This window comes from Labeo rohita, chromosome 12 (assembly GCF_022985175.1).
Source record: "Labeo rohita strain BAU-BD-2019 chromosome 12, IGBB_LRoh.1.0, whole genome shotgun sequence".
NCBI classification, from domain to species: domain Eukaryota; kingdom Metazoa; phylum Chordata; class Actinopteri; order Cypriniformes; family Cyprinidae; genus Labeo; species Labeo rohita.
Window position 1 is genome coordinate 19,245,353 of NC_066880.1, and position 14,059 is coordinate 19,259,411.

The 14,059-nt window shown below is 34.9% G+C and overlaps 2 protein-coding genes across 5 annotated transcripts; one reads left to right on the forward strand and one right to left on the reverse strand.

Annotated features, from left to right (window-relative positions):
* Positions 1–571: 571 nt before the first annotated feature.
* Positions 572–6,681, reverse strand: pms2 (PMS1 homolog 2, mismatch repair system component). Its single transcript, XM_051124417.1, has 15 exons — positions 6,346–6,681; positions 6,034–6,173; positions 5,860–5,946; positions 5,166–5,268; positions 4,834–5,017; positions 4,583–4,750; positions 4,311–4,408; positions 4,060–4,159; positions 3,873–3,957; positions 2,734–2,886; positions 1,809–2,652; positions 1,551–1,718; positions 1,361–1,461; positions 1,114–1,283; positions 572–968 (listed from the first exon to the last, which is right to left on the reverse strand). The coding sequence occupies exons 1-15, from the start codon at positions 6,357–6,359 to the stop codon at positions 825–827; spliced, it is 2,559 nt and encodes an 852-aa protein (XP_050980374.1). The 5' UTR covers positions 6,360–6,681; the 3' UTR covers positions 572–824.
* Positions 6,682–7,180: 499 nt separating this feature from the next.
* On the forward strand, positions 7,181–13,715 carry eif2ak1 (eukaryotic translation initiation factor 2-alpha kinase 1). 4 transcript variants are annotated; one of them, XM_051124420.1, is made up of 16 exons: positions 7,420–7,504; positions 7,825–7,914; positions 8,035–8,202; positions 8,279–8,415; positions 8,516–8,553; positions 9,051–9,150; positions 9,241–9,321; positions 9,426–9,522; positions 9,642–9,702; positions 9,791–10,145; positions 10,253–10,364; positions 11,493–11,599; positions 12,523–12,652; positions 12,883–12,962; positions 13,094–13,327; positions 13,434–13,715. In XM_051124420.1, exons 2-16 carry the CDS (start codon positions 7,860–7,862, stop codon positions 13,551–13,553), a joined length of 1,875 nt encoding a protein of 624 aa, XP_050980377.1. In that variant the 5' UTR covers positions 7,420–7,504; positions 7,825–7,859; the 3' UTR covers positions 13,554–13,715. The 4 variants fall into 4 exon arrangements, with proteins under 4 accessions (XP_050980375.1, XP_050980378.1, XP_050980379.1 ...); XM_051124418.1 differs by lacking the exon at positions 7,825–7,914 and having other exon boundaries at positions 7,181–7,504; XM_051124421.1 differs by lacking the exons at positions 7,825–7,914; positions 13,094–13,327; positions 13,434–13,715 and having other exon boundaries at positions 7,181–7,504; positions 12,812–12,944.
* Positions 13,716–14,059: the final 344 nt, after the last annotated feature.

Genomic DNA, 14,059 nt, shown 5'->3' on the forward strand with positions numbered 1-14,059 from the left:
AAAATTCTACTCGGGTGTTTTCAACGTAATGATAATAAATATTTTTTGAGCAGCAAATCAGATTAGAATTATTATGAAGGATCATGTGACTGGAGTAATGATGCTAAAAATTCAGCTATGAAATCACAGGAAAAAAATATGATTTTAAAATATATTCAAGTAGAAATTAGTTATTTTAAATAGTAAAAATATTTCAGAATTTTACTTTTTTGCTGTACTTTGGATCAAATAAATGCAGGCTTAATAAGCAGAAGGGACTTCTTTAAAAACATTAAAAATACTACTGTTCAAAAACCTTTGATAGGTAGCGTATAAAGGGACAATTCACTCAAAAAATAAAAACTCATTATTTATCTGTCATCACTTGCACACCTTTATGTCGTTCCAGTTTTTTAAGGACCATTGACTTCCAATGTATGGAGGGGAAAAAAAACTTTGCAAATGTTTTCTTTTATGTTCCACAAGAAAAAGTTCATGCAGGTTTGAAACGACAAAAGGGTGAGTAAACCATGACAATCTTTATTTTTGTACTGTAATTATTCAATAATTATTAATATTCTGTAAAACACATGTACTAGGTGGTTATGGATTCAGAGCTTTAAAATCTACTCACTTTAAAGAAATAATGAATACATAATCCAAAAAAAAAAAAAAATTCACTGACATTACAGTCGGATAAATAATTATAATAATAAAACTGTAAAAAGATAATGAAAAAGTTCCTTTATTATAAAAATACAAATAATAAAATCCTTAATTAAAACAATAGTGTTATACAGGTAATATGAAATTAAGAACAAAATGCAGCAAAAAAAGCAGGTGCTTCAGTCGTGAGAAATCATATCTAGATTAGCGAGGTGTCTCATGGTGGGTCTACCATGTGGACAATTCCAGGGCTGTTCAATTTCCCCCATGTGAATCACAAGTTTCTTCATTTCACTGGTGTTCAGGGCAGTGCCAACCATCACCTGTGTAAACAGACACACATTAACAAACTGACAACAACATCTCAATCACACACTCTGTTCTACCTTACAGGTATTGTGGACAATTGAATTGTTAGCACCAGGCTTGAAAATATTTTTCACAGGAAGGAACACCAACTGCACTCACCGATTTGCGACATGCCCTGGATGCAAACATCTGCCTTACACGAGAAGGTCGACACATGATTCCAGGACTGTCGCTAAGCATGAAGATGAGTTCTTCAATGTCACTTGGGCCAAAGGTCCAATTCTTGCTTGTAGGTAATGACACCAGCTTCACCCTCTGCATAACCTGAGCTGAAAAACACCACACCACATCAATCTGGAGGAAAAGGTATATAAGATATGAAACACTACTACAGTAGACAACCCACCATCCTCATCAATGAGGAAGTCAAAACCATTCTTTCTGAAGATCTCAAGGTTTTCCATGAGCACAGTTTCACTGATAGCCGGGAGGTGGAGACTTTGTGGACTACACATTGAAAGAAAAAACAAGTTAGTTTCAAAATAAATGCCTGCTTCCAGTTTCACTTAGGCCTATTTCTGCAGAGTGTGACTTACACTATGAGTCGCTGACCCTTTAAGACCGTATTCTGTTGTAGCATCTCAAAATTGTACTTTTCGTCTGTAGCATGCTGGTCAATTATGAAAAGGTCAGATTTCAGCTTGGTGATGATAAAGCCCAGGTTGAACTGACCAATGATTTCCATATGCTTGAACATATCTTTGCTGTAAGAAAATATTGAAACCTTGTCAATGGCATATAAACTTGATGAAGACTTTGGTACTTTAAGAGATCAATCAAAAGATCAGTATAACCTTATTTCTTTCTTAAGCTCGTCCTCGGCACTCTGGTTTTCACCAGGGTTAATCTTCGCCCTGAACCGTCTATATTTTAGCTCTTGATCATTGTTCTCTGTCTTCTGAGTTTGTAACCTCTGTATCCTTTTAGAAAGTTCCTGCAGAGAAAACTGCAAAAGCACCGTTTTCTTCTGCATGCTGACAGGTGAATCCAACTGCAGAGAAGCATTCTTGTTTTTAGAGTCTACCAAACAGCGTTGTTTTAGAGGTTCAGCTTCATGTCGAGCTCTTTTAGCTTCAGGACTGGAAATTCTGTCATGGTGTTGTTCTGACTTTGTCTCCGGCACCAAAGGTTTACAACTCCAGAACTTCTCATCTACAGATTCATCAATAGTCTCAGCTTTAACATCAGTTTCACATATACTAGGGTGTAAAACTGACTCTGAATCATTTGTATGTAGAATCTCTGGATCATCTTCAGCTGAATTTTGGTTTGCAGCTCCAGAATCTTCAGCATCACTATCAAAGGTGCTTTTATATTTAGCTAGACAAGCTGTTGATTTTTTTATGGAAGAAACAGCAGCGAAACTTGGATTGGACTTTGAAGGTGGCCTCATAACGTCCGTTATTTTTTTAGAGCAGCTCACAAAGGAAAACATCTTCTGAGAAGGACCAGCACAAGCAGTTTTATGGCTAGACTGCTTAGACCCAATTTCAGGAACCTGATGGTTTGAAAATGCTGCTTTAAGTCCGGCTAGATTGACTGAAGTCTTTGGGGGTCCATCATCTGGAAGTGCTTCAGAGACAGAACCTATTTCCCGATCTTCTGAACCAGCACTTGTCTCGATTGGTCTACACAGCTCTGAATGAAGAACAACATCAACATCTGTTATAACACTAAAAGACAACATATGATATGTCTTATAAGGTCTAAAGTACTTACTGGTAATTGCTGGCGTAATGTGATTAAGACTGATTTTATTGACACCAGTCTCAAACATAACAATGAGTGAGCTTTTCAGAGTTGCCAGCAAGAGTTTCTCCTCTTGTAGCAGGATCTGACGTTTGTCTGGAGTCACATTCACGTCGACACAGTCTAATGTGAAACAAAGATTTAAAACAAAGGGATAGATGGCAATCAATAAATTCTGTTAATTTCACATTAATATTTTACATACTTTGTATTATATACACTACCTTTCAAATGTTTCAGGTTTCATTTGTTTATTTGATTAAAAATTCATTAAAAATAGTAATATTGCAAAATATTATTACAATTTACAATAACATTTACAATAACTGCTTTCCATTGTAATTGTTTTAAATATAATCACATTTCTGTGATTGCAGAATTTTTAGCAGCCATTACTGCACAAGAAAACAGTTGTGCTGCTTAATATTTTTGTGGAATCTATGAGATTATACACTACCAGTCAAAAGTTTTTGAACAGTAAGATTTTTATTTTTAAAATTTTTAAGTTTTTAAAGAAGTCTCTTCTGCACACCAAGCCTGTATTTATTTAATTCAAAGTACAGCAAAACACTAAAATTGTGATATATTTTTACTATTTAAAATAACTGTTTTCTATTTGAATATACTTTAATATGTAATTTATTCCTGTGATATCAAAGCTGAATTTTTAGCATCATTACTCCAGTCACATGATTCTTCAGAAATCATTCCAATATTCTGATTTACTGATCAAAAACATTTAGTATTATTATTATTATTATATTGAAAACAGACAAGTAAAATTTTCTCAGGTTTCTTTGATGAATATCAAGTTCACAAGAACAGCATTTATCAGAAACATAAATCTTCTGTAACATTATAAATGTCTTTATCATTAATTTATTTCCCACAAAAAATATAATAGTAATAATAGTCAGCATATAAGAATGATTTCTAAAGGATCATGTGACACTGAAGACTGGAGTAATGATGCTGAAAATTTACAGTTACATATATGGTCACATTTTAAATTTTACTGTCATGTTTGATCAATTAAAATCAAACGCTTAGCAATAGTGTATACACTTTTATATACAATTTATTTTCTTTATTGTTCTGTCAAGTCTTACCTGAAGCAACAGTGATGTTTAGAGCGACAAAAGGGTATTGATGCCGATTGTACATGTGATACACCTCATTCACAAGCTTGGAGACCTGCAAATATTGCAAAAAAACAAAACAAAAACAACATGAAGATGTCAGACTTATTACATATAATTATATGAATGCAATAAAACATACTTAAAAAGACCATACCTTTACTGGATCACAGGGTCTTTTATTGATAAAGAAGAACTGTCTGTCAGTAGCACTTCGACCAACACCATGATCCGCTTGTGACACAAACCCATCAATGCTAGAATTTAACAATGTCAATAACCATCAGTTTATACAGGAATATTATAAACTGGATATTATAGAAGTTACTTTTCATTACCTTATTTGCCAAAATTAGTAATAAGTGAATCTCAAGTGGACAAACAAGTATGTTTACACAGAAAACTCACATGAAAAAGTCTTTCGGAACATCTACCCCACTGAGACCATAGTCTTCCTTAATTGATTCATTGGGAGATATTTGTTGGAATGGAATCAAGCTTTGTAGCTGTGGACAGGTAAAAATGTGAAATACATGTTACTCTCAAACAAAAGAGATTAATAATAATAATATTTCATGCACTTTGTTATGATAATATAACACAGTGTCTTCTGTTTGTCAATTTTGGCCTCAGAATTTATCTTCTTACATTATTCACTACAAAGAAAAGGTCATTCTCACCTGTTTAGGTCCAAACACAGCTCCAATGTTGTCTCTCATGCTGTTACTGCCACTGGTGCACAATACTGTGGAGCGCTTGCCTTGTCCCATCTGGTTGGTGCATGTAATACGCACACCAGTGGAAATGATGCAGTAGGACTGCAAGACGAAAATCATCTTGGAATATTCCTGTGAAGAAACTCTAGTTAATTATGTTAATTTCTTCCTAAACACTGATACTAATCCATGTACCCAAGTATCTCCTGGCAGACCTTTTTGATGTTGCGCTGGAACTCCTTGTGTCGAACAGGTAATGTGGAGAAGAGCTTTTGCAGAGTGACGGTAGTGCCATGCTGGCGGGGATGCGGCACACGCTGAGTGAGACGACCATCATGATCATACAACAGCCGAGCTCCAATCTGAGCACTCTCATGGCAGGTCACAACAGTAAGATCACTGCAATAATGTAAAAACTAGTGACTAGAGAGTTGAATAAAACAAGATATCAAAACACGAACAATTGTGAGATCATCACTGTACTATCATGTAATCATCATACTCATACTGTAACAATTAAGAGAACAAACCCAAAGTAAAGTGTTACCTAAGAGCACAAAGTGAGCTCAGGGCTTCACCACGGAAGCCAAACGTCTCCACATGTATCAGGTCGGAAAAATCTCTTAGTTTAGAAGTGTGATGTTTTAAAGCTGCAGAGGTTGAAAAGATGGATTATAAAATCATACAGTCATTATTGAAAAGGGTTCAATTACACAAAAATGCTGAAAACCCAAGGAATTTGTGGGACCTAAAATGTTTTTCTGAAGAACAGTAGGCAGTTTAACTGTTCAGGACAAACAAGGGACTCATGAACAACTATCACTAAAAAAAACAAAAAACAAAACAAACAAACACACAAAAAAACAGCTGTGGATCATTCAGGTAAAAACAGTACTAAAATCAAGTGTATGTAAACTTTTGAATGGGGTAATTTTTATAAATTCAACTATTATTTTCTCTTTTGGACTATATGTAAACATGTTTTATGTGAAATATTTTAATCATGTTAGAACTAAATAAAAATATAACATCCATTTTGGATGATCCTTCTTATTTTCATAAAATAATTAACATTTTGCAGATTCTGCAAGGTGTATGTAAACTTTTGACCTCAATTGTAAATGCAGCCTTGGTCAGAAACATCTTTCAAAAACCTTCAAAAAAAATTAATCATTCCAAACTTTTGACTGGAAGTGTAAACATGCCAGTCTTTCATCTCTGATCTTCACAAGACAACTTACTCAGTCCTTCAAAGTTTTGCTCTTCAACACCTTTTCCATTATCAGAAACTTCCACCAGCTCTGTTCCACTGTCTTTTAGCTTGACATCTGTATAAAAAAAACAAAAAACACTTGACCAAATGTATTATGACCCTAAATGCAATGTTTCCTCACGCTCTCATCCCTTGAGCTCACCAACATTAGTGGCACCAGCATCAATACTGTTCTCCACCAGCTCTTTCACAGCTGTGGCCAGACTCAGCACCACCTGTCCAGAGCAGATCTGATGCACAGACTGCTTGTCTATTGCCTTTATGGCTCCAGCAGAACCTGTGCTAGGAATTTAAAACATTGAATATGAAAAGAAACACTAGTAAACAGTACAGTACAGTACTATAGTAAACGCTAATCTCACTACTCTATTCTATGGTTATTTCTCGTTGTTATAATGTAACAGTATTGAAGTATCATGTATTGAAAAGAATATGCAAATCTATAAACACTTACCTTGAGTCTGACATTTTTTTCTGCAGTAGTATCCAGCTTAACTTAAGGGTTGCATTGTGGGTAACGTTATTTTGATAGCTGTTGCTCCCTGCGGTATCCAGGTCAAAGAAGGAGCGGGAATTTAATGTGTTTTCATTGTTTAGGTGTGAAAAACCAATGCTAGGAAGTAATTCTGATCAACTATAATGGAACACACTTCAGTATTTCACATGCAATAAACGCACAACTGAATCTCTGCCATTCTGTTGACGTTTCCCGCGGTGTGACGCACAACGTCAGGTCACCACATGATTTGCGTTGCATGTGATCTGTTGTTGCCTAAGTGTACCGTTTCGTCTTTGCTTTTTTTTTTTTTTTTATATGACTTGTATGCTAAGTTAATATTTAACTTAATTGCGTCATATTTTCTGCTTTTTTTCTGTCAAGTCTGTTTGGAACTACATTTTTCAGAAATGGCTGGATATTCTCATTGTTTATTAATCGGTTACTTTTATTGACGTATCAGATTTTGATGCATTGTAATAAAACTAAAGTATTTACGATTTTAATGTTTTATTTTGAAACGTTTCATCATCCTGCGCGTGGTTGCCTGATTAGGGACTGTGTAAAAAGTTCAAATCTAGTATTAGCCGAAATTGATACTGACACAACATTGTTAATGTTATTTTCTTATAACTTGTGTTGTTTATGGAGAGAAACGTATGTAGAAACTACAACCAATCAATGAAACGTTTATTCGATTAGTGTTTAAGCGTTTAGATGCATAATGTTATGAGTTGTTCACACGTCATCTCATGATGATAATTCAGAGATACTTCCTGACGCCTGTCACTAGAAACATGGCAGGTCACTGTCGGTTTACAGTGATATTTTTATTCGGCCACTTTTAAAACTTGCAAGTGGGGTTTGCCAAATTAAAAGGGCTGGGGTTTTTTCACTTTGGCCCTTCTGAATGGGAGAAACAGAAGTGTCTTTTAGTAAAACGTCATGTTTCACCAAACAGAGAGACTCATGGCAGAAGAAAGTTCGAGTAGCAGTGTAGTTTCTACCGTTAACAGCCGTAGCTTTCATATCCGACGGGGCCTTTCCACTCAAGACAGAGGACCAAGAGGAGGAATATTCAGCCTGACAGATACGGAGGATGACGTCCAGTTTGATAGTGAGTCCACTGCGATATAAAGTGCAGCCCCTTTCATTCAAGATTGTCGTCATGGCTAGAATTTGGGCTTATAAGCCAAGTATTAAGGTTGTTTACTCTCTTTGGATGTTAATGGCTTTGAATATCATGCGTATGTCCAAAAAACTAAACGGAACGAATGTATTTTTAAGATGTCCCTCCTCCCTAATATTTCATCAGTGGGACTTCTTAGGGGGTGTGGGGTCTAACTTGAAAATGTTTCAAGCTGATAAGTTACTTAGACCTTACCCACCCCTACTGTACACTCAAGATGCAGCACTGGTATATTTATATTTGCTCAGCTGTTAAGAGAGTACCGTAAATGCTTGGTGTCTAAATGGATTCTGAGGAAAATGACATTATGGCTTTAATTGCCAAAGTTATTGCAGAAGGTAAGAAACCAACAATCTAAGTAGTTTTAGACTTAGCTTAGTTAGTTTTCACTTATTTAGTGGATTTGATTTTCAAACATAGTCACATACTCACGCTTTTTGTTTGTCATACAATTGTAGCCTCAGACTCGGACAGTAACTGTGAAGTTTTGCTGGCGGGGAGACAGTATCCATCGATCCAGGAATTTGCCTCTGCCATTCCCAACCAACTGCTGCTGGGATCTCTACTGGAACACTTGTGCTTTGTTTACGAGAGTGATCCTACACGCTCACGCATGCTGTTTAAGGGTGGGTTGATACTGCCTTAACATTAGGCACCTTATGTTTTTGTTTTTTTAATTTTCAAATACTTCTGCTGTTCCAGTGATAGGCCAGCGTTTATCAGCCATGAACCTCTTGTCGCCACTGGCTATCAGTGATGAGTTTAGTACGGTTCGACTACAGCATAACCGGGCATTCACAGAGCTCCTGCATGCAACCAGCTCATCGCTCTTCCCCCAGGTAATCTGACATAATTAATCACCAGTTTAATTTTTTTATGACTTCTACCCAGCTGTTGCTTTCATGAACGAAAAACCTGTTCTTCTTTTGGATTTTACAGGAACATAGATACTTAACTACAGAAGGCCAGAGCTCAAGGTGAACACTTTTACACTTGTAGCAGCCTTACTTACATTACTTTGGGGTTAAATGGGATCTGAATTGTTTAATGTTTTTAACGGTCTCTTACAGTCACAAAGGCCATGTTTAAGTGTACATTAATATGTTTTAAAATGTAATTTATTCATGTGAGGGCAAAGCTGCATTTTCAGTCTTCAGTATCACATGATCCTTTAGAAATCATTCTAATATGCTGATTTGATGTTCAAGAAATATTTAATCATTATCTGTGTTAAAAAAAATTAGTTGTGCTGCTTAAAAAATTTTGATGATTCTTGGATGAATAGAAGGGTAAAAAGAACAGCATTTATTTAAAATAGAAATTATCGTTTATAGGATGATAAATGTCTTTGCTGTCACTTTTGATCAACTTAATGCACCCTTGCTAAATAAAAGTCTTATGATCTGAAACATTTATACAGAAATGTACAGTACATTAACATTTAAAATAACTGAGATATGCTTATCCATCCTAGAACCAAAGATGGTCTTTTCCAAGCGCAGACATCCCGATACCTTAGTGAATTTGAGGAAATTGCAAAACTGGGTAAAGGATCCTATGGCAAAGTGTTTAAGGTAAGAAGATATTTTGATCATATTGTACTCCAAATACAGGAATCACATAACATTGAAAGGGGCATACTGAAAACAGTAATAATGTTTTAGGTTACCAACAAGCTTGATGGTCAGGAATATGCGGTGAAAAAAATTCTCATCAAGAAAGTAACGAGAGACGACTGTATGAAGGTAAAATATGTCACAGATTCAGCTATTACAGTGCTAATTCACCCCCCAAGTCTATATGACTTAAAGATAATAAAGCTTATTGTATCTGTTTTATGTCCTTGCAGGTTCTTAGAGAGGTTAAAGTGCTTTCCAGCCTTCAGCATCCCAATATTGTTGGATATCACACAGCATGGATGGAGCATGTTCAGCCTGCAGTGAAAAGTAAGTACTTGTATTGATGTGGTCACGTTAGGAGATCTAGCCATTTGAATCATGTTTTGCTTTTATTCAGTATTTCCTGAATAATATAAATATGCATGATCTTCTGTTTTTCTCACTAGATTCAAAATCCTTCATTTCACAAACATTTCCCGCATTAGAGAAACCTTTACAGAAAGATGGGTGAGATGGTTTGAACATTTTTTTCCCAACACAATTAACTAATTGTCACACGTTTGCAATACCATATTGAAAATATGTCCTGCTTCAGGTGCACACAGGAAAACACTAACAGCAGTGATGGATCGTCTATTGTTTTTGAACATTCTGAACAAGCGGAAGCCAAAGAAAATGAGGTTGCAATAGAGAGCCTCTCAGTGAAACCCTCAACTTCAAAAGAAGAGATGGGACACGCTGTTTGCCCGAAAAATGTCCGCAACCCACAAAACTTTGTTCCATGTGTGTTCCTGGGAAAGCCCCGTGCTACGGTGAGCAAATGCCCTGCAGCTAAATGGGACAGCTCAACACTCTCAGAGGACGACCTTAGTCAAAACAGACTGGAATTGAACAATAACTCTTACATTGATATGGACACTAATGAATGGTCTGAAAAGCAGGTGCAAGAGGTATACGGTTCATTAAAAACTCATTGTAACAATCAATTTAAGTGAGAAATAATTGTTTTGTCATTTTTTTTTCACTTTTCACCAGTTTTCCTTGTTCCTGTCTCTAGGTTCAGTTCCACTTAATGCTTTATATACAAATGCAGCTGTGTGAGCAGTCTTTGAAAGACTGGATACAGGAAAGAAACTCAAGGACCACAGAGGGAGTCTTGAAGTCAGCAGGTGAGATCACTTTATTCATATGAATTATTATAGTTTACAGAGGAATTTGCACTTCACATATTTACACTACACATAGTTTGCACTTCTTTCTTTGTATGCCATTAAATTTTGAATAAATCAAGACTAGTTCAGTACACGCGCATTTTTGTTTACTACTGAAGCCCTGTGCGCGTGACGTACATATACACATAAACAATCTCTAGAACTGCTCTGAAAGTCACTTCATGAGCATTTTACCATTTCTTGTGAGAAAAACTATCGTCATATCATATACAAACAGAAACTCTTCACAGAAAGGTCTTCACAGCAACCCATTAAAATAAAAGTTTGGTTTAACTTAATGAAACTGTGACAGGAATATATTACTTAATGTAATACTACTATTACTACTACTACTACTACTACAAAAATGATTAAAACATTATTTTTAAAGAAATATATTACCTGAAAAATTATTTACCAGAATTTGTTTACCATAAAAATGTAAATACACATAGTATTTCTGAAACAAATAAATGAATAAAAATAATAATAAATGAATAATAAATGTATATATTTTTTATTTAAATTAATTCATTAGATATGCTTTTGATTATTAAAATTTAATTAAACCATTCAAATAGAATCCAAAAAAAAAAAAAAATGGAAAACACATAATTTGGTAAAAATCAAACTGAATTTGAAATAATAATAATAATAATAATAATAATAAAATGTATGTCATATTTTATAAACTTTTAATAAATTAAATCGTGCCCGTTTCATGATTTCAGTTAATCAAACGTTTTTTGGATTAATTATTGGTCTAGATAAAATTTAGAAAAAATAAAACAACATTTAGGGAAAAAAAAAGGATTTCAAAGGCCCTAATACTGTTTTGGAAGTATGTCTTATAAACTGCTCAGATTCCCTTCCTTTATATAACATTCATATAACAAATATAGTAGTCACTTACATACACCCTTTCCTGTTTTTGCACTGGCTGACACATTGGCTAAACAGGAAATACAAGAAAAGCTGATTTCCAGAATTTTTGGACATACAATTAGTCTTTTTTTTACCATTCAGTTCACACCTTATAATTATATTATTGGATTATTTTAGCATTTTTTAATCAATGGTCCACAGATCCTTGTGAGTCAGTTGACTCTGAACATGCATTAAAAATTTTAAAGAAGATACTTGAAGGAGTGGAGTACATTCATTCCCGGGGTATTATGCATAGAGACCTTAAGGTATGTGTACTTACTTTGTTGGTTTGCTTTTATTTTTGTTTACCATGCTTATATCTAGTACATGTCTGGCTTGGAACTGTAAATGCATTAGTCTGCATGGGAGGATGCCTGGTGTTTTGATAACAGATATTGGGCTGGTGTGGCACAACAATTAGCCAAACAGGTTAGACTTTTGCAAAACAACAGACAATCTCTCTCCTTGGTAGTGAGCTTGTTTAGTGGGCAAATAGCTTGTCCTTTTCCTTATTGCAAATGTTATTTGTTCACAGATCCATTTTTTGGCAATGCTTTAAAATCACCCTTAACAGTTCCTTTACTGATACATTTTGTGGCCTCTTGCCTGGGATTTAACAGAATCAACTATTTCAAAATAAAATTAGTTGCAGATAGTCACTTTGACAAACAGTGTTCTTGTCCCTTACAAACTCTTTATCTGTTTGTCACAGTAAGGTAACACAGTATTTCGCATACATCTCTTCTGGATACTTAGCATTGTAAGCATGAGATACTTTCTCAGAAGTATTTTTAATCTATATAATAATAATAAGCCTTAATACCACTTGGATCTGTACATGTTATTTATTAAACAGAAAGCTAGAATACACAGTTACCTACACTACCAGTCAAAAGTTTTTGAACAGTAGCATTTTTAATATTTTTTATATTATTCAAGAACCTTTGACTGGTAGTGTATGAAATCTATAATGTAATTTAATGGGTAATGTAATTTCCTTAACTAATTAATGAATTGAATTTTTTTTGGATATTTATTACTATGGATGTAGATAAAACAGATTTAAGATGTCATTTATAATGCAAATAGTGTTTTTTCTCCACACTTTTATTTATTTTAATCAAAGTGTTTTAGTCCTAATAGCATGTCACATAAATATAAATGTATATTTCTATTTATTCATTTACAGCCTAGAAATATTTTTCTTCATGGACCTGAGTGCCAAGTGAAGATAGGGGACTTTGGATTGGCTTGCCAGAACATAATAATGGACGAACATGAGCAGCTGCCCTCCAGCTCTCAAGCAGGTGCAAACACAGGTGACAAGCCTTGTAGCCTCATCTGTATTTACAAGAGTAAATTAGAGTTATTTTAGTTACTACAAATTCTGAACTAAAATACTTACAAATACATTTGTATTTTGATTATTCTCTTTTCCCCCTTTTTCTGTTGCAAAACTACTGTTGATTTACTGGCAGATGACAGTAGATGGCAGCAGTGAATTAATGCAACTCTGCAATATAATTTCTCATTGCACTTTTCACATCAGACTCAGCTCACACTAGTGGAGTGGGAACTTTTGTTTATGCTGCTCCAGAACAACTTGAGGGTTCTCAATATGATTCAAAGGTAAGGAAGCTCTAAAGTTACAAACTTCTTTTTTTTTAGGCTGTATTTCAGTGTGTGGCCGTTTCATTTTAGGCACATACTAAAAATGTGATGGTAAAACTTGATGGTCAGTGTTTGTTCCATTTGTACAGTCAGATCTGTACAGTATAGGAGTGATTGCGTTTGAGTTATTCCAGCCATTTGGGACCGAGATGGAGCGTGTGCATATACTCGGAGAACTACGGCAGGGCAAAATCCCCAACACACTGTCCAAAAACTGGCCACTTTTGGCCAAGTATATTACCCTACTGACCAGCACTGATCCCTCAATGCGACCAAGTGCATCTCAGCTACTTCAGAGTGACCTCTACAGCACCAATGACATGGTACGTGTGACTGTAATGTGTTTTTTTTATGCCAAAACCAAATGCCCATATTGTTGCCTTGAAGAAACGTTTGACCTTGTAACTTTGTTTGCGTTCGTTCTTTTAGGTTATTCACAGTTTGAAACGGAAGATTAATGAACAAGAAGAAGAAATTGTTCAGCTCAGGAGGCAGATCAGTGAGCTACAGATCTCTCAAAATGCAATACACAGTGCAGAAAAGATATAATAGTAGTAACTCTTCTGAACTGCCATAAGTGCTCAATATTTGTACATTATGTGAATTATTGTTTGGAAATGGTTGTATGTGAGGTCTGCTTGTATGTATATAAATAAGTGCCATATTTAACTTGACAAAAGGTTTGTGAAGTAAAGTCCCATGCCAATGGTGCATTAGTCTCCAATTATCTGACTCTTCAAAGCGAAGTAAATATTACCTTGATAGTAAATAGTACCTCAATATTCATGACAATTATTGCACATGAATATTAATAATACCCCAAGGTCATGGATGAGGCTATAAAACTTGTACATTTAGAGATATATTTATATAGAGTAATGACATGTTACTGCAGAAATATGTATAATTGTAATACTTATGATGACTTTATTACATTTTAAACTTAATTATTAATGCATTTCTGTGCTATCACATCACTAAAATAACTTTTGGAGCCTTATCAGTGACCTTGGGGTATTAAAATATTCATGATAATGATGCAGTGTATATTGATA